Raw genomic sequence first — 21,834 nt, forward strand, 5'->3', positions numbered from 1 at the left:
AAGTAAGGAAAACAAAATTTAAATCTCAATCTTAAATATTTGATTTGATTACACCACAACATGATTTTTTATTTTTCAAAAAGACAAATCCAAGTACTACCAATTATACAAGGATTATGTTGCAAGTGAGTGATTCAATCTCTCTCCTCGATATGATAGACCTATATGTCATATTTAGGTTTAGCACCTGATAAAAGACTTTCAAATTTAAAATTATTGTGTTGGATGTTCCCTCTACCTAAAACACCATCATTAGACGATTTATCTTGAGTTGATTTAATGACATGGCATCAACATACTACATGATCCTAAAATTGCAAACTAATGAAGGAGACATAAGCTCAAGAATGATCCTCGAGTATCACAACAATGTTACTTAACATCTATATCACTATAAAAAAAAAAAAAGCACCTCTATTAGTTAAGCAACTGGAGATCCGAAGGAGGCTTCGGGTCAACGATTGACACATCCAGGAGTAGGGAAGCCCCTAATTAAAGATACTCTAAATCTAATTTGTCTCGATCAAACCATCAAAATAGGCGCTTCCCTAGTTGAAGATCAGAAGACCAAGCTCTTTGACTGATCTTTGCAGCGTCTAGTCCCCAAGAGATATACCCAAGATTAATCATATATGGTAACATCGCCTCATCATCGACTTGACTCGTTGATCAATTCGATAATCAATCATTATAGAAACGGTCAATGAATTATTGAATGCTAATTCTATTTATGAGGTCCAACATCCTAATTTGCTTACTATAAGTGTAACAAAAAAATGGTGCATGAGGATGAGTAAACCTAATTCGACAGACTTAAGAGCTTTCTCATTCTCCTCGATTTGGACTAAATGGTCTTATCATTGACCATATTCATCATAAGTGTAAATGCATCACCTCCTTCATGCTTAATTAAGCTCCTGATACATAACATTAAGTACTAAGATCTTTATTTAGCACAGGGATCACACTAAAACGACCAACGTAAACTAAGCATGCATCGTTCGTCCGCGGTCTGCATCAGTAGGTGGACTCGAAGGGCCGGTAGGACTTAAGGTCGAGGACGACGCCGGCCATCGAGCCACAGGCGGCGGCGAGGGAGACGACGAGGCACGTGAAGCTGAGCAGCTGCAGGCCGACCCACCGGCTCGACCACGGCCGTATCTTCTTCTGCGCGATGTACATCTCCACCGGGAAGTAGACGGTGAGGGGCCAGAAGCCGAAAGCGCCGAGGATGCCGACGACGTCGTTGAAGAAGGGCATGAGCATGGAGATGACGGTGGTGAGCACCACGAAGGCCGTCCTCCACACCAGCCGGAACAGGTTGAGCTTGTACGTGGTGCCAGTGCAAGGGATCCGGGCCTCGTACTCGTGGGTGATCAGCTCGCTCTTGGGCCACCGCTTCGCGCTCCACTTCTCCACGAAGGCGAACAGCGGTTGGCAGAACACCTGTTGCACCCATGATCATCATTCAACGCTAATCTTACAGCTGCACTACTCGTTGATTTATATGAATAATTACCATGAGAAATTATGGTGCAGTATATTTACAGGAATATTTGGTGGGATGCATTTAAGCTTTTGACTTCGATTATTTCTTTAAAGCATAAAGTTCCAATGAAAGGAATTGGTCCCGCCAAATCATGATGATGACGGGAAGCATTCAGTACGAAGATGGACGACGATACCTGATAAGCTCCAACAAGATGGACTACTATTTGGGGTGCAATACCTGATAAGCTCCAACAAGATGGACAACGATGGCGAGGTTTGCGATATCGAGAAGCCAATAGGGGTTGTAGAATCCAAAGCCCGTGAGCAGGTTGCCCGGGGCATCGTCTCCGAATGCTGCATACCCCATGCACCCACAGAGCATATAGAAGACGGTGGTGACGACGATGCTCAGCAGGGTGGCTTTTCTCATCGTCTTGTTCTCCGCCGGAGGAGACTTGATCGTATCCTACATGTAGAGAAACGAAATATGGGAGTCTCTACAAACCGATCCCCTCTGACTACATGTACGGATCAAATGGTGCTCGAGAAGAAACCTGGATCTCGATCAGGATGATGGAGTAAGAGTAGGCGAAGGCAATGTCCCCGAGAGCTTGCAGGTTCCTCCATATCTTTTGGGTTGCAGTCACTGTGCCTGCTTTGGTCACCGTCCCAATACTGATGCCCATAAGGCTGCCCCGGAAGCTCCCATTCTCTAAGGCATACATAAGTAACATGAGTTGCAGTAACCTACGACAAATGCCACATCTCGTAGATCATCACATGAATATATATATATATATACGTATGCATGCGTACACTGGTATGTATCTACCAGTGCAGGGTACGCACCAAGGTCGTGGCTGTCTACGTTAATCTACAGTTGTTTCTTAGTGCTCAGAAAGGTATGTATGCACCAAGAAAGGGGAGGACCACAAGATCATTCATTTTGCTGTCACACGTCATTGGGCTGTATGCATATCGTCACGCCACTTGCCTGGAGCAAATGAGCACCTTTTCTCTCGGGATAAGATGAACATCTATCACCGTGAGTTCTCTGCAACTTTCTCGTAAAGAGAGAGTGGTTGTTTGGCATATGGCACTTTAAAGGGCAGGGTTAGCAGCTGCCACTTATGCATGATGTCGAATTGTTTACAGTGCTCAAAGCAGATAATGCTGTTCTTTCTCTGTAAAGGAAGAAAACCCTACTCCAGTAAAACCTAAACACACTAACCTACGGCCAATTGGCTTCAGTGGTTTCACGAGTGCATATTACATGTGAATTTGAATGTTCTGTAAATGGAGTTTTCAGAGTTACCTGCAGTTTTAGCAACGCCTAAGCCGAGCCCAACAGTAGAGTAGGTGAAGGACATGACAGCGGCCACAATGGAAAGCCACCAAACCTGATCAAAATCTGGGATCTGGGAGAACACAATCTCTGTGATCCCAAAGATGATCATGTACATGTTGCTTGACATGTGACATGGGTCCTTTCCTCCACTTGCATGAAAGCAATTGGATCTCTTTATAGCCCTTCAATCAAAACACACCACAATTGTGATTCCAAGAAGACCACGGTTCAAGAAGAAAAATAAGACTTGTTCTGTAAGAACAGACTTGCTGAAACTTACATCATACTGATGGAAGCTGCAATAGTGTATCCGATGGCCACACCAAAGAGATTTACATACTGGATTGCTCCACAAATCTTTACCTTTGCTCCACCTGTAAACGGCACATCATCATCCAATTATTCATGGAACTGATATGACAGTTCATTGGTGGATTAACAATGCAGTGTTTGTCTTACCTAAGTTGGATCTCACAGCATCCGTGTACGTGTAGTTTCTCCGGCCGGTGACAGGATCACCGGAACGGTAGCAGTCGGACAAGAGGTTTGAGGTGTAGTAGATGACGAAGGCGAAGAGGATCATGACAATTGGTCCGGCGATCCAACCTAACTGCGCTATAGCCCATGCTAGTGAGAGCACTCCCGAGCCTATCACTGCAGTGATTATGTGTGAAGTTGCAGTCCACACAGTCCCTGGTTGAACACAATTTGAGGATTAGACAACACAAAATGACTTGCGGATTGATAGTAATTATCATAATTCAATCACTGGATTCTGTTCCTTGAGAGTTTTGTAGCCATTACTTGTGAAGCTTACTCATTACCTTCAAACAGGAGGTTCACTGTCAATGACATTCCTTAAGCAATTGTCCAAGTTTAGATAATACAAATATAATATATCTTAACAAATGTATTCAATGCTTGAGTTGTAACCATGTTAGTTATAAACTACAGCTATGTTTAGCTTGTTTTATTGATCTCAGTCAAAGAGCCAGCAGCTATAAAAGACCACTTTATTATATGCACTATAAAAGACCACTGCCTTTCTATCAGCACTATCTCTCATCCCTACTCCACCTTTTGCAACTTTGCTGTTGTTCCATCATCCTTAGCCGTCTCTATCACAAGAACCTATCTATAGCACATTTGTTTTATAGATAAGCTACTTTATGGATAGTATTGAGCTTAATTTCTACAACTCAGATGTGTGTGTGTATATATATATTATAAGCTAAACACATGTATATTCTTGAATCAGTTTTATATATATATATATATATATATATATATATATATATATATATATATATATATATATATATATATATATATAAGATAGTTTGAATATTTCATTAAAAATGTATGATTATTCCTTTTCCTTTTTACCGTACTTGTTCTTCAAGTGCAGTATTGTTTGTGTTGCTCTGTTGCAGCACACATAAGCTTGGTCCTGAGAACAAAAGAATTAGAACTTACAAGAGCAAGGAAGGAGTTATCAGAAGCTTTACCTGTTCGTTTAAGGCGTCCATCGTCGTCAAAGCACTTGGAATGAGCCACCTGTGGATTCAAGCTTTCAGTGTCCTCCTGTATCTTGGGCTGTGTTTCCACTTGAAGATACGCCCTTTCGTTGCGGCTCCCATCGTTCTTCATGAACAAATACCATCATTAGCAAGCTTGCAAACAACCACAAGATCCTACGACGAGAAGCTAAGCAACTACAGCGCAATTCAAGTAGCAGCCCTGCAACTTACAACACTCTCATGGATCCTCGCCGGAAGCGTTCGGCTTCTGGGCAGCATGGCTGAGCAGATGGCAGCAGAAACAGTGAGATGCGTACGATACAGTAAAGGCAACAGTTTCTATTGGTGAGAGAGACCCCAGACGATGGTCGATGCTGTAGGAGGAAGGGCTGTTTTATAGGCACAGTAATGTGTGAAGCCGAGCTCCTCCCACCATTACACCTCGGCCTTGTCTACTGAAGTGGGAGTACTGTAAGGGCCCCTAATTCTATCCTCTCAAGCTGTGAAAGACACAAACGTGCCTCACGAGGATCCATTGCATGCCCAAACAACCCTTCCTCAATCATGTTTTTTCCCACGTAGATCGATTCTACTTGAGGAAGCTACGCACGCACGTCAATTAGTATTAGTGCGAGGATGTTTTGGACATTACGGTGGAAGGATTGTTCTGGGTGAGGGGTCTCTCAGTGGTCAACTCCGGGTCTTCTCTGTGCATATAGGGGACAGGTTTGTGCTCCATGACGCTTAGAGCAAAGAGCAATAATGAAAAGTGTTGGTGGTCACAAACAATGGCGAGGCTCAAGTCGTTGTCTCTGCCGGGCCTAATCGGCACTCCGATGGAGGTACTAATTCGTTTCTGGTGCTGCTTATAATGCTTGGGGACTGTCGTGTCATATTAAGGTCCATATGAACCAGGAATAGTGTGCAACCGAGCGACAAAGAAAACATTGCAGGATAGTATCCTGACAAGGCTGAACATTCCATTTTCTGCGGGGACCATCTCTCTCCATGACAGTAGTATCTCGGTGCTAAGGGTAGGCAAGCACCACGGTTGCTCCACCCATTTAGATTAGATTCAGGTATTGTTTGATCATGTTCAGAATGAACGAGTTCAAGTAGAGGAAGTACTTGTCTTTCCTATCTGTGCTGAAAACTATTTACAGCATATGACGTCGAGTTCACAGGGATTGCACCCACTCCTCTCACATTTGGTGGTACTGTGCAGGATATTTGCTTCTGATTCCTGTTTCGCAGAAACATCTCCTTCATAAAATGAAGCTCCCCAGTTAGGCTACATTCGTCACCATGAAGTATATGTCCCAAAGGCAGTAACAAAGTCCATCAACGTTGATATATCACCACTCTCCAATCCTCGCGTGCAGTGGTGCCGTCACGTAGAGCAACAGCGGACTTAACGAAGAGCTCATATTAACCGTGATCTGATCAGGATTAGTACGCCCTAAGGAGATGGAAGTGACTCTGACCTACCTACCGCAGTCAAAGCATGATTTATCCATCCTCCAACACAACCCCCAAAATAACCTCTCATCCATCCATCCCACCTTAATTCGTATCGAAATCAGTCAAAGCATGATTTGGGCCGTATGGGCTCAGTCAAATGGTGACCGTGGTGGGCTGAGGTTAACGGAAAGAATCCAGCAGCTGGCAAACACGCACTTATACCCAAAACTGTTGGCAGTTACAGCAAAAAGTAAAGGCCATTAATAGGATGCCAACAAAACCACCAGGATTGGCCACCGTCGCGGGGTCGGTCAAGTCAAAAGCTACATGGTGCAGAGGTCTCTTCACCTGAATTAATATCCAGCTTTGACACACCAACCGCTCGTCTTTGACTCCCACAGTCACTCACATGAACCTAACCACGTTAGCCCTTCTTCGTCTCCCTTCCACTGGTGAATGCGGACAGCTTCGCTTGGATCGGACACGGCGCTGCGATCAGAGCCGTCCGTTGGCAGGAGAGAAGCAGTTATATAACGAGAAAGGACAGCGGAGATGACACAGAGGCGGTTTGTCCTTTGAATCAGCATTCCTCTGTTCTCCTCTCCCTCCGTCCTTGTCCTTCTAATGCTGGAGGTGATGAGTCTCGTGTCCATACCTCTCCCCTGTCAAGCGGCGACGGTTTAGTCCTCGGTGGCCGGAAGGGATCATGGGCCAGTGCGCGTCGCTGAGGAGGCGACATGGGGAGGGGCACTCGGTGCCGGCGCCGGCGGGGAAGAAAGGCTGCCTCGCGGTGGCGAGGGAGCACCGGTCCAGGTTTTACATCCTGAGGAGGTGCGTGGTGATGCTCCTTTGCTGGCACAAGTATGGCAAGTACTGAGCTTCTCTTGAAGATGCACCATTGGCAATAGGTCTCAGGTGCAATCTGTCTTTGCTTGCTCCAGATACATTTGGTCTGGATCTGATTTGCTGTGAAAGGGGAAGCCATGGATAGTTTTCTTCACATGATTTAGACTTTGCATCATCTTATTTAGACTATGTAGCCAGACAAAGGATCTGCAATGTTTCCTATGTACAGCTTCAAATCCTACTTTCCTCGGTGAAAATTTCATTTTCATCATGTCTTTTTCTTTTTGAGTAGTTTGAGAAGCTGGTCAAGGACCAAAATGATATGAAGCATTTTATGTACATGCTTTTAGATATCAGTCATCTTCATACTGAGCAAGAGAAAGGTTGTTCATCACAGAGTTGAATGCACTGGTAGCCACTCTTTTCTCTCCTTCCTTGACATGATCTAGTTTTATGTCAGTCTCGGATTAGGTTTCTTAGCTTGATCATGGTATGTTTCTCATGGATTTCTGAGCTCTTCATCATAAACCAGTGTCCTGCACCTGTGCTGACACCCTGCAGGCACACAGTTTATCATGAATACTTAGATTCTTTTTGCCTTTCACTGATAAATGACTCACAGTTGCAATCGATATCCGAGGATTCTAAAACCCACCACTACAAATCGCATCATATTTGGACAATTGTTGGAAGTTTTAGTTTGTTCTCTGCATTACAATAGACAAAAGAGTGCATGATCAGGATTTGTTTTCTGTAGAACACAATTTCAGGTGAAATTTCACTCTTCCGCATCACAGAGTCGGAGTATCCATTCTCTCAACATGTTCATAAGGCTTGCCTTTGGGTTCTTCATCTTCTGTCATTATGAGCAGAGCTTGATGGCCCGAGATCTCAACTAGTCGCATTTCTGGTGATGGCTGGATATGACCTGCATGATTGCTTGCTTTTTCCTCGTTGAAGCTGAACTTTATTGCCATATCTTAGAACCTAACTATGATTCTCTGTCTGGGACACAGTCTTCTGTAATGTGAGTGATACAAATCTCCAGAAACCAAACAGGAATTAGCTGAAGGAAGAATGACTGTCATTATATGCATGCCTAAAATGAAGTCAGTAGAACAAAAGCAGAGTTGGGCTCATGATTCTGTGTGAAGATCAATCCACAGGAAGCTAATCTTACTGATACAAACCTGTTCTCAGGATATCTAGGTTGCACTGCCTAACCTCATGAACCAAAGAAGTGGATCTTAAAGACCTTGTTTCTTGTGACAAAAAGGGTCCACCTGAACAATCATTTGGTGTACTACAAACAGCACTGTACTACAAACAGCAAGTCAGCAAACACACCAAGACACACAAGCGTGCGGGCAGAATTATTGCCCCTGAGCTTTTTGGATACAACCCGAGCCATGGAATATCTACCTACTGAGCTGGAAAGTCGGGGGGGGAATCATTGAAGATCTCATGGAGCTGAATGGAAAATGTCCTTTTTCCTGTGGTGGGGGAGCACCAACTTTGATCGGGATTGCTTGTGCCTGTTCTTGCGGAACTTTGTTGCCATAGCTCAAAGGCACAAGCACCAGCCTAAAGGGCGAGGAAGATGAGGTCGCTGTTAAATCCCACCTTTGAGGGTGTCTCACAAGAGGAACTGTTGTTCTCCGCAAGCAACATGAACATGGTATCGGTGGACCAACCACAGTGAAGTCACAGAGTTCAATTCATATGCTCTTTGATAGAGCAGACACATCATGTGAATCTATATGAACAATCCACCGGTAAAAGTGCTGCATGGGATTCCCATCAATGCAGGATCCAGAGAGGAGAATCAATGTATATAGTTCCACCCCTGTAAATGAAAAGATTGATGATTCATCATACGGATTGGAGAGTGTTGTTCTTGGTTTGTGGACTTCCACAAAAAACAGGGATGGCTCATGAAGTTGAAAAGCATTGATTAACAAAAAATTAAGCAAGCAAGATCATTAGACAAAGTCTGAAGCTGTATCCTTCCCAAACATGTCCGACCAATCAAACCTCGGGTTGACAGTCTACAATTGGAATCAGCTGGATTGCCACTTTCCCAGTTGGACAGAACCGAAAGTTGTGTTTCTTCTTATCTATCTGTAGGGTCACTCCTGTTGAAAACAGTATCGAGGAAGAAGAATGAGCTGCCATGGCATCTTTTAACAGTGTTCAGGAAGAAGAGTAAATCTTCATGTTTGCCTTGAGCTATTTAAGTCGGCAGAGAATGATGGAAGTAACACATAAAACATCATAATGTTTAGTAGTTCACTGCATCAAGGATAGTATTCACCTCTAATGGCAATCTTAGTTCAATCAGCTCATTTCACTTTACCAGTTCGATTAAAGCCCGTTGAATGTGAGAACTAGTCCATTTGAACAACCACAACAAGGCCCAAGTTCTCGACATTTGCCCAGGTCAAAATAATATAAACCAAATTCAACAGAGAAACAGAGACATCCTGGTATGCGAACAAATTAATGGATGTTATCCTTGATCTGTTCTTGGAAATGTGTGTTTTCGGAAGAAATATTCATGGAGTATTACGTTAAGTGGATGTTAATCATCCACTGATTTAAGCTATGATGGATTGTTATCAAGAATATATTTGGGACAAATATTTCACGAAAGAGGTAGAATTAATGTTTTTAACTATGTAAGTATTTAAGATGGAAGGTCTCAAAGGAAGTCTGCTTTTAGAACCACCGCATGTGTCTCATAGGGACGAAGAAAGAGTATGTTTGTAACAGGCAATTCTGATGCCTCTCTTCCTCCTTCAGGTGCCCTTCACGGAATTGGTCATTCTGCTCCTATGACTGCTTACAAGAGCCTATAAGAAAAGTTAAAACGAAAACTCAGATGCATATCAATGCTGTAGTTTGCTATTTGTTTATCTTCTTCGACATTGGCCATCCGAGAAAGAAGAAGCTGCTGCAGAAGCGTTGGATTTGGGTAGTTGTTTGACCGGATCAAAGAGAGTCTTCTCCTCGGTACCGTAAAGTGGTGAAGGAGGCCAATCTTTGGAGGGGGAACGACAGAGGCATGCATTCACGAGTGCTGCAGGACCATTCATCTTGATGATTAGTTTACGGTCGTTCGCGACCATCCTTTGAGACAGCATAAATGGGCATCTCCTCACGCTTGTTTCCGATGGATATAACCATCATTCCCTTTCCCCAAGCATTTCTCATCATGTAAGGACAAACACACAACCTCTACTGCTAGTTAAAAGAAACTTAGCCAGCCAATACATGTAAGATGGTCTTTCCACCGCTCGTTGAGCTGTAGCTTCCAGCAATAGAGTAGCCTCGGACAGCACCATATCTACGTTGCTGAATCCGGAGACACAATCACTCGCTCGAGCTTCCCATTCACAGTGGAAATCTTTTGGAACCATGCGTCGATCGTACACTGCTTGTGAGCTTCTGCATGCCAGCCCAGAGAAATAATTGAAAAGATGCATGCCTTTTGTTCTTTGCTGGTGTCCATTTGTGCGACAGTGATCAGAAAGCTAATTGGAAAGAAGAACCTGTGGGGGAGCTCATCGCTCTGATCAAAGGGAAAAGGGAGTTTACGGGATGCGAAGACTACCAATCGGGGTGACTGTAGCTCTCTCCCTGGCCTCTCTTTTCTGGGAAACGGGCTTGAGAGAATGGAAGTGATGATGGAATCCTTCTGTGTTGACATGGCCTCTCATCTTTCTTTCTTTCTTTGGACACACAACTCAAGACCAGCAATCCCATCCCACCTTCAGCACTCAGTACTCCAATTTTGCCTTTTCTTTCAGCCCTCATTGCTGAACTCCCTACCTCTGACTTGCTCCATATATTTGCTAACAAGTATCACCAGCAGGAGGCTGTGGCTGTCGTGTGGGTTTGTCAAAGGGTCTCCTACAGCGGTTATTGGCATTCTGCCCACCTCCAACCCTTCCTCTCTCATGGCACCAAGAGCGTCAAAGACATGGAGGTGGGCAGCCTGCCAACCGACCTCTGTTGGCTTCTCTTTGTAAAACCCATATGATACGTTGATCGATCTTCCCCTCTAGTACTACAGCCTGAACTTTCTCACGACGACGTAGAACAAGAAGTAGAAAGGGAAACTCATGGATGGTTCGAATCTTTAAGGAAGGTATATGTATTTCTAATCTAACGCATACTTGTACTTCATGGAATCAAGCCTTCCTTATCGTGACTGCCGTAGCTTCACTCCTTTTTTCTTTTCGGGTACATCGGCTTCCTTTTGCTTTACTGGTATACTGCTAGTTTCATCCACTTCAAAGCTTTTTCTTCCCCCTGCTTTTTGGAAGAAACATCTTTGTGAATTGCTTTTGGTACTGTTGCTGTTGTTTCATATCTTTCTACATTGCTTTACTAGCAATATGTACTATGCTCGTATACCTATTGCTTCTAAACGCAGATCCAAATGTTAGATGAAGGCAAGGCAAGAAAAGAAACCTACATGTAAGCCTTAATGCTAGGTTTAGGTTCTTGTGTTACTTTTGCTGTTGTTTCCAAGTGCAGATCAAAATGCCAGACGAAGGCGGAATGAATAACAAGAAAGAGAAGGCAAGAATGAATGCGATGCTTCTTAGAACCCTAGCTAGCTCTATGGTTTTCCATGATGATTCTTCCTTATTTTCCCCCTTTTCTGTTCAGTGTTCCACTCAACAAAAGACGACATTCTCTCTGGAGATGGAAACGACTGCAACTTCTCTCTGGAGAAGTTTGGGTTTTGCTATCTTTCCGGAAACCCTAACAGTAATATGTTTACTAGTGGTAGCATGTAGGCTTTGGAGCTGCATTGCACAACTCGGATCGAGTATAATACTTGCATGTAATCTTCCTCGTATCAAAGGCCATCATGGGGCGAAGGATTTGCAGGTACAAACCACAGTCGTATGGATATGCATCCCTTGTGTTCTGATGGACTTTAGGGTGGCGGAGGCGTGAAGGCTCTCTACAGGTCTTTTCACCACTTTCAAAATACGTGATGTGATGCGGGACAAAGCCTGCCTTTCTTTCATTTTCTTTCATCTACAATCATAAGGCACGTTTGTGGAGAAAAGATGCAATGAAAACGGAACTGTAGATGGTTTGAGTGCATATATTGCAGTGTTTCCTCTACCATTTTGATATCTTTTCCACGAAAAAGATGAACTCATCGATAGATGCCATAAAATCCCCTCTGTCGGGGTGTACAGTGAGACTTTGACTGACATCCTGCATGGGAGGCATTAATCATGAGGCATAGAAGACATTGGTGTCACCTCGATTCAGCTGAAAGAAACCGATGTGCTTATCCTCTAATATAACTCAAATACATATTTTTTTTCCTGATTCCAACTTCTGAGCGACACAGCGTCGAAAATTCGTCCCAGAAAAATTAGGCAACTAACATCATATTAATATAATCATATTCAGCTCTTTTTGGAAGGGGAAAGGACTTGGAGCATACTTGCGTTTGATTTACCTCTGCATACATCTATGACCGGAGCAGCCAAATTTCTGATGCAGTCTGACGAATATTTGCTCTGTTTCTTTGATGCACTGGAACAGTTCATCCAAATCACCCGTACACAGCCCTCCTCATGCCTCCTCCAGAGAGCCCCAAGGAAGCGGGAGATGATCCGAGTCGAGGCAGACAGGTTCCAAACGGGAGAACACTGAAGCAGCAACCGAAATGGAGAGTCAGTTGCGTCTCATCTTCTTGCTAATGATATGATACCTCAAAATAGTCCACGTCGAATGTAAGTCAAGGGCTAAAAGAACCGGAGGATTCGAGGAAATTTCGTCTTCCGGTAGCCAAAGAACCAGCTAGAAGACAAGGACGTGGGGTTGGACGTTGAACAAGGCAAACATGTGCTCCGCATTGACTCGAGGAACCATAGTCTGGGAGGAGTACAGATCGAACCAGAGAAGTGGGAGAAACGCTGCTCCTCTACCCTGCTCCCTGTAACGATGGCCATGGTCTTGGATGCTTTTGTCGGGAGATGCATCGAGACTCTGGCTGCCTCTATTGGCAACAAGTTGGCAGTTGTTATCGAGGTCAAGGATGAGCTCGAGAATCTTCGGAGAAGGCTAGAGAGGATAAGCTACGTTCTTAAGGACGCAGAGAGGAGGCGGATGCAAGATTCGGCGATCAGCAATTGGTTGAACGAGCTTAAAGATGTCATGTACGACGCCGACGACATCATCGACCTCTGCAGAGCCGAGGGTGGGACACTGTTGGACGATCAGCCACCGGCGCCGCAGACTCCACCGCCGGTATGTTGTAGATTTCCTTTGGTCTCTTGCTTTGCTGGTGTCAAGTTACGTTATGAGATCGGAAACAGAATCAGAAGCCTCAACAAGAGACTGGATGCGATCTCTAGAGACGGGTTGATGCATAAGCTGGAGCAGTCAAGCCCAGATGTTGTCCTGAATAGGGGTGTGAATCTTCGTCAGACTGATCCACTCCTTGAACAAGATATAGTAGGAAATGAAATCAACGACGCTACCGAGGATCTTGTGGATTTCTTGACACGCAGAAACGATATCAACTGCTGTCTTTGTGCCATCACCGGCATGGGGGGGATAGGAAAGACGACACTGGCTCAGAAAATATTTAATGATCCAAAGACGCAAGATATATTTCAGGTTCGGGTATGGGTTTGTGTTACACAGAAATTTTCAGAGATTGAATTGCTGAAGCAGATCATAAGGGAAACCAGAGTGAACTACAGAGAAGATATGACAAAAGCGGAACTGCAACCGATGCTTAGAGATGCTGTTCGGGGAAAGAGTTTGTTTCTCGTGTTAGATGATGTGTGGCAAGCAGATGTATGGGTTGACTTGCTAAGAAATCCGATACTACAAAGTGGAGTGGCTAATGGAAGAATTTTGGTGACCACCAGAGATGAAAACATTGCTCACCAGATGGGGTCAGCACGCATCCATCGGGTGAAACTATTGCCGGATGATTCAGGTTGGGAACTGTTGTGCAAGAAGGCATTTGTCAGTGGAGGGGAGGAAGATATGGAGAATTTGAAGGACGTGGGCTTCGACATAGTTTCCAGATGCAAAGGTCTTCCTCTCGCAATCAAGACCGTGGGAAGCCTCTTGGCCACGAAGCAGAGAGGTAGGCGAGAATGGGAAAAGGTTGCCCGTAGTGATGCATGGTCTATGAGCGAGCTTCCTGAACAACTCAGGGGGGCTTTGTACTTGAGTTATGAGGATTTACCATCTCATCTCAAGCAATGCTTCCTATACTGCTCCCTTTTTCCCGAGGATTATGTACTACGTAAGGAGAGTCTCGTGAGACTCTGGTGTGCTGAAGGCTTTGTACGGTCCCAAGGAGACTCAGCGATGGAAGATGTAGCAGAAGAATATTGGAAAGAGCTTCAGAGGAGGAGCCTTCTGCAACCTTTACCTAACTCCTTGGTGGAGAGCCCTTGCGTGATGCATGATTTATTGCGCTCTCTTGCTCAATTCTTATCACGAGACGAATGTTTCTATGGAGATGCAGATGCGATAAAATCCACACCTACCTCAAAGCTTCGCCGTCTATCGGTTTGTAAGGAAGGTGAGAGAGTCGCGATCCCTGTATCGGTAATACAGAAGAAATGTCTGAGGACCTTGATGGTCCTAAAGATTCCCCCGGTCGTCGAGGATAAGCTACTGGCAAGGCTCCCACGACTGCGTGTTCTGCTACTAAATGGAAGAGGAATCCAGAGCATCCCGGATTCTATTGGAAATCTAACTCATCTACGATATCTAGATCTCCGCGAGACTGACATCTCCAGTCTACCCGAATCCATCGAGCGTCTTCGCAATCTGTTAACCTTGAACGTCATGGATTGCAGGTATCTGAGGAGTCTTCCTCGAGGCGTAACACGATTGCTCAATCTAAGGCGTCTTGGTCTTTTCAATTCGGCAGTCTGTAACGTGCCCAAAGGCATAGGGAGGTTGCAGCATCTTAACGACATCTCCGGATTCATTGTGGGCGGCGAAGAAGATGACGAGGGCGGAGGGTGTGACTTGGAAGAGCTGAACTCTCTCCGCGAGCTCAGAAAGCTGAGCATATTTAACTTGGAGAGAGTGTCGAACGGGGCTTCCGTGTTGTTCGATAAGAACCACCTTACGAGATTAGCCCTGCTGTGCACACCGTACAGTTGTAGGCTCGGTGATACGCCATACACAGAGGAGGAGATCAGGAGGATCGGGAGGGTCTTCGACGAGCTACGTCCTCCGCCGTGCTTGGAGGAGGAACTCTGGATCGATGGTTTCTTCGGCCGTAGGTTCCCGAGCTGGATGATGTCGTCCTTGGGAACTTCTTTTCCTCGTTTGACACGGCTGTTCCTTCTCAGATGCGAGTTATGCCAGAAACTCCCCCCTCTGGGCCGATTGCCCGAGCTCAAATACCTCCACATCGGTGCTGCATCTGCGCTGGTGAGAATCGGCCACGAGTTCCTTGGAGACGAGACTTCGAAAGCAGCATCCACCGTTGTCTTCCCGAAGCTCAAAATTTTTCGTATTGAAGATATGCCAAATTGGGAAACGTGGAATCTCGGTGGAAGTGGCGACGATGAGGATGATGATGGCGGCCAAGAACATTACGGTGCACCACAAACTCTGCTACGACTGCCTCGTCTCGAGGACTTGGTAGTTCGCAATTGTCCCAAGCTGAGCGCGCTTCCAATAGGCACTAATGGCGTGCACAAGGTACGAACCTTCCCTGCCCTTAGCAGATTAACGATTCACGATTGTTCACCGTTAGAGTACATGGAGAATCTGGACGCGCTGGAGTATCTAAAGCTGGTGGACGAGTCAATGGAACACCTTCCCCCGTGGTTGCCGGGCCTGATCCAAGGACGACGAAGCAGATTCAAGATGGATGTCTTCTGCAACCTCCGTCTGCTCAAGAGATGCCTTGATGATGGACCAGACTGGCCGATCGTCCGAGAAATTCCCATCGCCAATATTTACTCCGACACTGTGAACGGAAGAGCCAGTCTTCATCATGTCAAGGAGACTTCCTACTACCGAACGACCAACATTTAGAGAGGAAAGGTAAATTAAATCTCTGTATTGGCGACTTGCAAAGGGCCTCTGCTTGAGTTAGTGATTCTGTGCCTGTTGCCAAGTTATGATTGAAGTCCTATCACAAGAAATATCATCGTAATCGAAGAAGGAAGACAATTGCATTACATATATTATTCAATCCTGAGCACATCTTCTGCAGACAGTAAGATTCGTTCATCGCATTAATTCATAGCTTCAATCTGCTGAAGAGTCTCCACAACCTCATCCATGGACGGGCGAGCTTTAGGATCGTCTGCAACGCAGCTCTTGGCCAGTCGCGCCGCAGAAAGAGCCGCCTTCACCGGATACTGCCCCTCCAGTCTCGGGTCCATGAGGCGAGCCAACTTCGGGTGATCCGAGACGTAGGGCTTCGCGTATTCCACCAACCGTTGTTTGCCTGTCCGGCTCGTATCCAACGCCCTCTGCCCAGAGAGCATTTCCAGCAACACCACTCCCATTCCATACACATCATTCTTCGCAGTCAAATGGCCTGTTCATGGAGATACCCATGAGATGGAAACGTAATAGAACAGCATCTGTGATACGTACGTACCAGTTGCTATGTACTCTGGTGCAGCATATCCGTAGGTGCCCATGACTCTGGTCGAGACGTGAGACTCTGCATCAGTTGGGCCTTCCCTCGCGATCCCCAGACCGGTGAGCTTCGGATTGAGGTTCTAACGAGGAACAAAGATTCAGACACTCGTGGCGTTTTCGGATTTCACAAGAGCTCGAAAGAAGAGCTGACGTACTGAATCAAGAAGGACGTGGGAGGAGGTGAAGTTTCGATGGATGATGCGATTATCTGGGGCATGTAAAAATGCAAGACCTCGAGCAGCACCGACCGCAATCTTCAGCCTCTGCTCCCATGACAGTGGCTGCACAGCTGCTCCCTCTGTCCAAGGTTTAGCTAGTTAATATGCATACTTTCACCTTCTTCTTCTATCATTTGAAGCTTTTTGAGAAGGTATTTCTTGAACCTAAGGAACATTAGATTTGATACAGTACTCACGTGGGAAGAGGTGGTTCCCTAAGCTGCCTTTCTCCATGAACTCGTAGACGAGGAGGAGCTCGTCGTCTTCACAGCAGTAGCCCAAGAGATTGATGAGGTTGGGATGCGACATCTTCCCCAGGATATCTACCTCTTTCTGCAGATCCACCAAACATCACACAGATTAGGTAGCTAAGCAACCATTCCCACTGTTTTCATATGGCTTAATTAGTAATCTGATGATTTCTGATCATTAAAAATGTTCATCATTTCCTCTTTTCCCACATCAAATCACACCTCTTGATCCAGAACAGGGGAAATGTACGGAACCTGACAATGTCTGTAAACAAGGAATTCATCATGAAATATAGAATTCTATAATTAGAAGCGTATTGGAAATCACCTGCCACTCGCTGAATCCTTGGAAGCTCTCAGGCTTCCATTTTTTGACAGCGACGGCCATCCCCACCCCATTATTTGCCGGAGTCAACGTCTTCTTGTCGACCCAAGCCTTGTACACAACCCCAAATCCTCCTTCCCCGATCATGTTCGCAGCCTGGAAGCTACGTGTGGCACTCTTCAGCTCATTAAACGCAAATATCCGAAGGTTTGGGAACGCCTCTTCGGTTCTGGAGCTGCCGTCCAATGAGTGTTCGACGGTGCCGGTGAAGACCGTCGATAGCTCTCTGTTGCCGCCGGTCGTCGTCGTTGACCATCCTGCGACAAGACAGGAGAAATGTGATGATCACATAGAGAACTTTCCATGGTCATAGCAAGCAGCTGGAGAAGAATTAGAAACAGAAAGAAGAACTCGGAATCAAAAGATCAAGCAAGCCTCAGATGAGTGGCAACGAGGAGCATGATTCATCTTCTGTCAGCAGTACCTGGACCGCGAGGTCCGGTGACCACAGGGTTGACAGAATTCTCAGGGCCTCCAAAGCAGTTTCCCATCACCACACAACTTGTTCCTTTTTCTTCTTTTCCTTTCCTCTATTCTTCTCTCTCTACGTATGTATAATCTCTATCTATCAATTTGTCCAAGAAGATGAAGAGGAGAAGAGCCAAATGAAAGAGAATTAATAGAGGAAGTGAGAGAAATTGCGGACTTGCTCTGAATCTTCCAAGATCTTTCTCCATTACCTTTGGTCGTTGAAGTCCAAGTCCACGCTCATTAAATTCCTGTCGTTCGGGTCTTCATTTAAACTTTGAACGAGTGGTGATATTGCTACTTTGCATTCACATGTTCTAAGTTCATGCAATACATATGAAGAAACTAACAACGACAAGTAATCAGTCGAACATACTATAATTCCACATCGTGAAAACTAAAATTACCACACAGCCAAATTGTTTCGAGATACATAAAAGCCGAACTACGAATTGATATGTTCAACATCATTGCAATACCAAATTCCTTTAAGATAAAAAACGGCCTAATAGATCCTCTCTCTAACTATAATGTGGGTGGTACTCATCCTCGTCCGATTCTTCACGGTCGTCATCGTCGTCGTCTGATTCTTCACGGTCGTCGTCGTCATCGTCATCGTCCGATTCTTCACGGTCGTCATCATCGTCATCCGACTCTTCACCGTCGTCATCATCGTCATCCGACTCTTCACCGTCGTCATCATCGTCATCCGACTCTTCATGGTCGTCGTCGTCGACCGATTCTTGGTGGTCGTCGTCGTTCCATCGTTCGTGCTCACGGTCGCCCTCGACCCACTCTTCATTTAGCCTTCTGTTGACATTGGCATTAGCATTCAGAGATAATTCTCTAAATTTCGGCACATACTCTTCAATTATGTCACCTGCAAAATCATTGTATATGCCAATGCATCGTAGATATGAGACAATGTGTTTTGAAGTATTTATAAATCTTAATAGTGTTGATCAAAGATCAACATAGAACACATGATATGCATAATATTCATAAAAGTAAAATCAAACATTATAGAATTGTCCGTTTTAATATGTGCTCTACATGATTTCACCTTTACGTATGAGTGGCGTTACCTTTGATCTAATAATATATAGGACTAAATTGGTTATTAGTAAAGCCCCTAATTGAGAAACCGATAAACAGTGGGCGTCGTCTTAGTTTAGAACGACTTTACCCCTTTGGTGTGTCCGAAAGGAAAAGGAAAGAAGCGTGAATTGTCAGAATTTTTTTTAAAGTTTAAAATTTTTAGAGTATTTTAATTTTTAAAAAATTCTCATATAATATCTCTATGAAATAATTATTTTATTTATATCTTGATTGAAACCATGTAAGTTGCCCTTACGCCTACCTTGTCGAATCCAAGATCATCGTATTGAATCTCAGATTTTGATGATGAAATTAATTGATAGAATTTATCTAATTTATATTTTGAGTGACGCGGGACTAGCTTCGATCATGAAGAGACAATTAAAGTAGGAAGAATCAATATTGAGCTAGAGTAAAATATGTCAGAAGATTGGACGTCGAGTCGGAGGATAGGTTGATGTATCAGCAGAAGACTTCGTGCCATGAGTTCGGGCATTAGGCCTAGAAGAACGAACATTGTGTCAAGAATATCGGAGTTGCGAATGTCAACATATCGATAAGGTAAAAAGCTACAAAAGAGGACGATGCGTCGAAGGATTGGACGAAGCACCGTTGAACCAATAACATACTGGACAGCATGTGATTAATGCTTTGTAATAATTATCTAGATTATAATAGTTTTAAATTATAAATGGGTTAGAATTAGACCAACTCAATTAGGGGTCAATTGGGCTTATGTTGAGACGGTTTTGGGCCAAAAGAAAGGCTCATTTAGTGACGCAAAAGTTGGGTCAAGCGGTAGCACCGTTAGGGGCTCGGTCTTCAAGACAGTCTCCGAGATTATGTCAGGCGGTAGTACCGCTAGACTAGACGATGGTACCACTTAATATCAGTACTATAGGTAGTAATACCGCCCAGCACAAACGATGGCACCGCCAGGACCCGGGAAACCCAAGATGAGATATTTTTTGGCTTTATTTTTGAAGTCATTTAAGGTCTATAAATACTCCAGCTATTCCTGCATGGAGATTTAAGAATTTAGCTAAAAGGAAAAAGAATTCTAAATTAAAAAATCTTATAATCTATCTAAGTTTAGTGAGTCTCTTCCTCCTAGAGTTAGAAGATTTATAAGAGAATAGTGAGGTCTAAAAGAAAGAGAGGTGTAAAGGTTCTCTTTTGTGAAAAAGGAGAAAAAGGTGTAAAATGATAATTGATCTTCACTCGTCGAAAGAAGATCGGTAGTGGAAATCGATGGGCTCGAGCGAAAAGGAATCGATAGTTGATATAGATCACAACGACCGAATCATTATAAATCTGGTTTGCATTTACTTTATGCTTTTCATTCATCTTACAAACTAATTTACTTATTTACTATGCTTACGAATGTTTTTAAATTAAACTCATATTTTCGATATGAGCTTCATCGAACGTAATTTTTCTAATGTTTTTAACGTAAGTACTAATTCACCCCATTTTAGTGATGACTTAGATCCTAACACATCGCTCATGCAAAAACATAAGTGTTGGGAGAGGAGTCGAGCAGTAATGGAGTTTGCTTGGGCATGGAGATGGTTGACTGACAGGGTCAACCCACGCACAAAAGCATAGGTGGGTAGGGAACGAGAGGGGGCTGGTTAGTGAGGCCAGCTCATAAACGTGTGGAGGCATAGATGACCGGGGAGGGTAGCCGACGCGTGAAGGACGATGGTCGATAGAATTAAGATGATTATTTAAAAAATTATATTATTTTAATTTTTTTAAAGTTGAAATATAAAATTCTTAAATTTAGGACTTTTTCTGAGAATTTGTCCAAATCGGTAGAAGCGGAGTCATTTTAACTATTGATTAAGTCTTAATTTTCTAATCCTCCAACTAATATATGACTAAACATGATTTTATCACCATCTTAAAATATAATGAATAAAATCACCGCTATTTATTGCAGCGTAGCAGACCTACCAACTGAGATAACGCGTACAAATCATCAAACGTGTAGGCGAATCAGCAGATAATAAACTCACCCGAACGGTGCTCTTCGTCACTGTATTCATCTTCGGAGTCATACGGACGAAGCTGCTCGGGATCCTCCTCTTCATCATCCGATGAACCATACGATGGCTGCCAACGGGAAACATAGAAAACAAGTAAATTCCATGAGGCCCACGAGGATCTTTTCGATGATATATAAATCCACATGCAGCAGCGACATAGCGGAGGAGTTTTTATATTAAATCTATTTATTGAAAATATAAGTTAATCGATAAAGACTTCAACCACAAAAATACTGAGTTTAATTTTCGTCTTTTCCCAATTATTCTTCCAAAAAAAAAAAAACATAGAGAAGGAGTACAAGTGAGAGATGATCGGCAGAAAGCAGATTTATCAAAGTCAACGTGGAAGCCGCGTAAGAGTAATAGATGAAAGAGCAGCAGACGACGACGATGATCCATACCCTGTATCCATAGTCTTGCGATAGCTGGATGAGAGGAAACAGCCTCAAGATCCTATCGATCTCGTCCTGCGCTTCTCTGATCTTGTCTCGGATGCTCTTGCCTTTGATCAGGCGATACGCATAACTGCGTCTGCTGCAGTTGACGATGACATCGTATGACCACTCCAGAGTTCGCTGCAGGTTCGCCAACGTCTGCTGCGTGGCTTCATCGAGTTCCGCGCTCCTTAGCGGCTCCAAATGCCTGCCGATGTCCTGCAGGTGGACGGCGAATCTCCGGCAAACCCGAGGGAGGTCTCTCGCAGTCGAAACGGCGTCTGAAATCTTCGCGATCAGCTGGGCGACGGTGGTGAGGTCCCCTATGAGCGCCATTGCCCTCACACGATCTCAAGCAGGCCTCTCCCGCGGAGGAGGCTACAGAAGGTTCAGAGAACCGTATGTGCATCTCGTCTTCCGTCGGTGATATATATATTACGAGACAAAGAAATGCACATAAATATATATACATATAGAGAGAGAGACTTGAATTAGTCTTTGTTTGAACCCCTTGTGTTTAGACGACGACGGCAAATCAATGTCCAACATAGACAGCGAAGGCGATATCCAGTTCTTGCCTGCTTT

At 44.3% G+C, this 21,834-nt stretch overlaps 4 protein-coding genes across 5 annotated transcripts; 1 reads left to right on the forward strand and 3 right to left on the reverse strand.

Annotated features, from left to right (window-relative positions):
• Window positions 1-876: 876 nt before the first annotated feature.
• LOC103975810 (amino acid permease 4) lies at window positions 877-4,805 on the reverse strand. The gene is made up of 8 exons (XM_009390900.3): window positions 4,591-4,805; window positions 4,348-4,483; window positions 3,299-3,532; window positions 3,120-3,213; window positions 2,807-3,021; window positions 2,046-2,203; window positions 1,730-1,957; window positions 877-1,446 (listed from the first exon to the last, which is right to left on the reverse strand). The coding sequence occupies exons 1-8, from the start codon at window positions 4,636-4,638 to the stop codon at window positions 1,018-1,020; spliced, it is 1,542 nt and encodes a 513-aa protein (XP_009389175.2). The 5' UTR covers window positions 4,639-4,805; the 3' UTR covers window positions 877-1,017.
• Window positions 4,806-12,535: 7,730 nt separating this feature from the next.
• Window positions 12,536-15,872, forward strand: LOC135630936 (putative disease resistance protein RGA3). Of its 2 annotated transcripts, XM_065138260.1 has the most exons (2): window positions 12,706-12,951; window positions 13,020-15,872. In XM_065138260.1, exons 1-2 carry the CDS (start codon window positions 12,854-12,856, stop codon window positions 15,724-15,726), a joined length of 2,805 nt encoding a protein of 934 aa, XP_064994332.1. In that variant the 5' UTR covers window positions 12,706-12,853; the 3' UTR covers window positions 15,727-15,872. The 2 variants fall into 2 exon arrangements, with proteins under 2 accessions (XP_064994333.1, XP_064994332.1); XM_065138261.1 differs by having other exon boundaries at window positions 12,536-15,872.
• LOC135630937 (probable serine/threonine-protein kinase PIX13) lies at window positions 15,816-17,809 on the reverse strand. The gene is made up of 6 exons (XM_065138262.1): window positions 17,623-17,809; window positions 17,142-17,455; window positions 16,760-16,895; window positions 16,500-16,642; window positions 16,301-16,424; window positions 15,816-16,237 (listed from the first exon to the last, which is right to left on the reverse strand). The coding sequence occupies exons 1-6, from the start codon at window positions 17,687-17,689 to the stop codon at window positions 15,930-15,932; spliced, it is 1,092 nt and encodes a 363-aa protein (XP_064994334.1). The 5' UTR covers window positions 17,690-17,809; the 3' UTR covers window positions 15,816-15,929.
• A 210-nt stretch (window positions 17,810-18,019) lies between these two features.
• Window positions 18,020-21,674, reverse strand: LOC135631701 (uncharacterized). Its single transcript, XM_065139477.1, has 3 exons — window positions 21,217-21,674; window positions 20,786-20,882; window positions 18,020-18,546 (listed from the first exon to the last, which is right to left on the reverse strand). The coding sequence occupies exons 1-3, from the start codon at window positions 21,583-21,585 to the stop codon at window positions 18,188-18,190; spliced, it is 825 nt and encodes a 274-aa protein (XP_064995549.1). The 5' UTR covers window positions 21,586-21,674; the 3' UTR covers window positions 18,020-18,187.
• Between the last annotated feature and the right edge of the window lie 160 nt (window positions 21,675-21,834).

The sequence above is a fragment of the Musa acuminata genome, chromosome BXJ3-2, assembly GCF_036884655.1.
Source record: "Musa acuminata AAA Group cultivar baxijiao chromosome BXJ3-2, Cavendish_Baxijiao_AAA, whole genome shotgun sequence".
Classification (NCBI taxonomy): Eukaryota; Viridiplantae; Streptophyta; class Magnoliopsida; order Zingiberales; family Musaceae; genus Musa; species Musa acuminata.

What these genes read in the sequence shown, in the direction of transcription:
- LOC103975810 (XM_009390900.3), bottom strand. Translation starts at nt 4,638, where the DNA reads ATGCTGCCCAGAAGCCGAACGCTTCCGGCGAGGATCCATGAGAGTGTT. An exon ending in GCAGCTTCCATCAGTATGAT is followed by an intron (nt 3,022 to 3,119) that starts GTAAGTTTCAGC and finishes TTTTGATTGAAG; the next exon opens with GGCTATAAAGAGATCCAATT. An exon ending in ATCTTGTTGGAGCTTATCAG is followed by an intron (nt 1,447 to 1,729) that starts GTATTGCACCCC and finishes TGGGTGCAACAG; the next exon opens with GTGTTCTGCCAACCGCTGTT.
- LOC135630936 (XM_065138261.1), top strand. Translation starts at nt 12,646, where the DNA reads ATGGCCATGGTCTTGGATGCTTTTGTCGGGAGATGCATCGAGACTCTG.
- LOC135630937 (XM_065138262.1), bottom strand. Translation starts at nt 17,689, where the DNA reads ATGGGAAACTGCTTTGGAGGCCCTGAGAATTCTGTCAACCCTGTGGTC. An exon ending in AGGGAACCACCTCTTCCCAC is followed by an intron (nt 16,643 to 16,759) that starts GTGAGTACTGTA and finishes AACCTTGGACAG; the next exon opens with AGGGAGCAGCTGTGCAGCCA. An exon ending in CCCACGTCCTTCTTGATTCA is followed by an intron (nt 16,425 to 16,499) that starts GTACGTCAGCTC and finishes GTTCCTCGTTAG; the next exon opens with AACCTCAATCCGAAGCTCAC.
- LOC135631701 (XM_065139477.1), bottom strand. Translation starts at nt 21,585, where the DNA reads ATGGCGCTCATAGGGGACCTCACCACCGTCGCCCAGCTGATCGCGAAG. An exon ending in CGCAAGACTATGGATACAGG is followed by an intron (nt 20,883 to 21,216) that starts GTATGGATCATC and finishes TCCCGTTGGCAG; the next exon opens with CCATCGTATGGTTCATCGGA. An exon ending in TGACGAAGAGCACCGTTCGG is followed by an intron (nt 18,547 to 20,785) that starts GTGAGTTTATTA and finishes ATGATTTTGCAG; the next exon opens with GTGACATAATTGAAGAGTAT.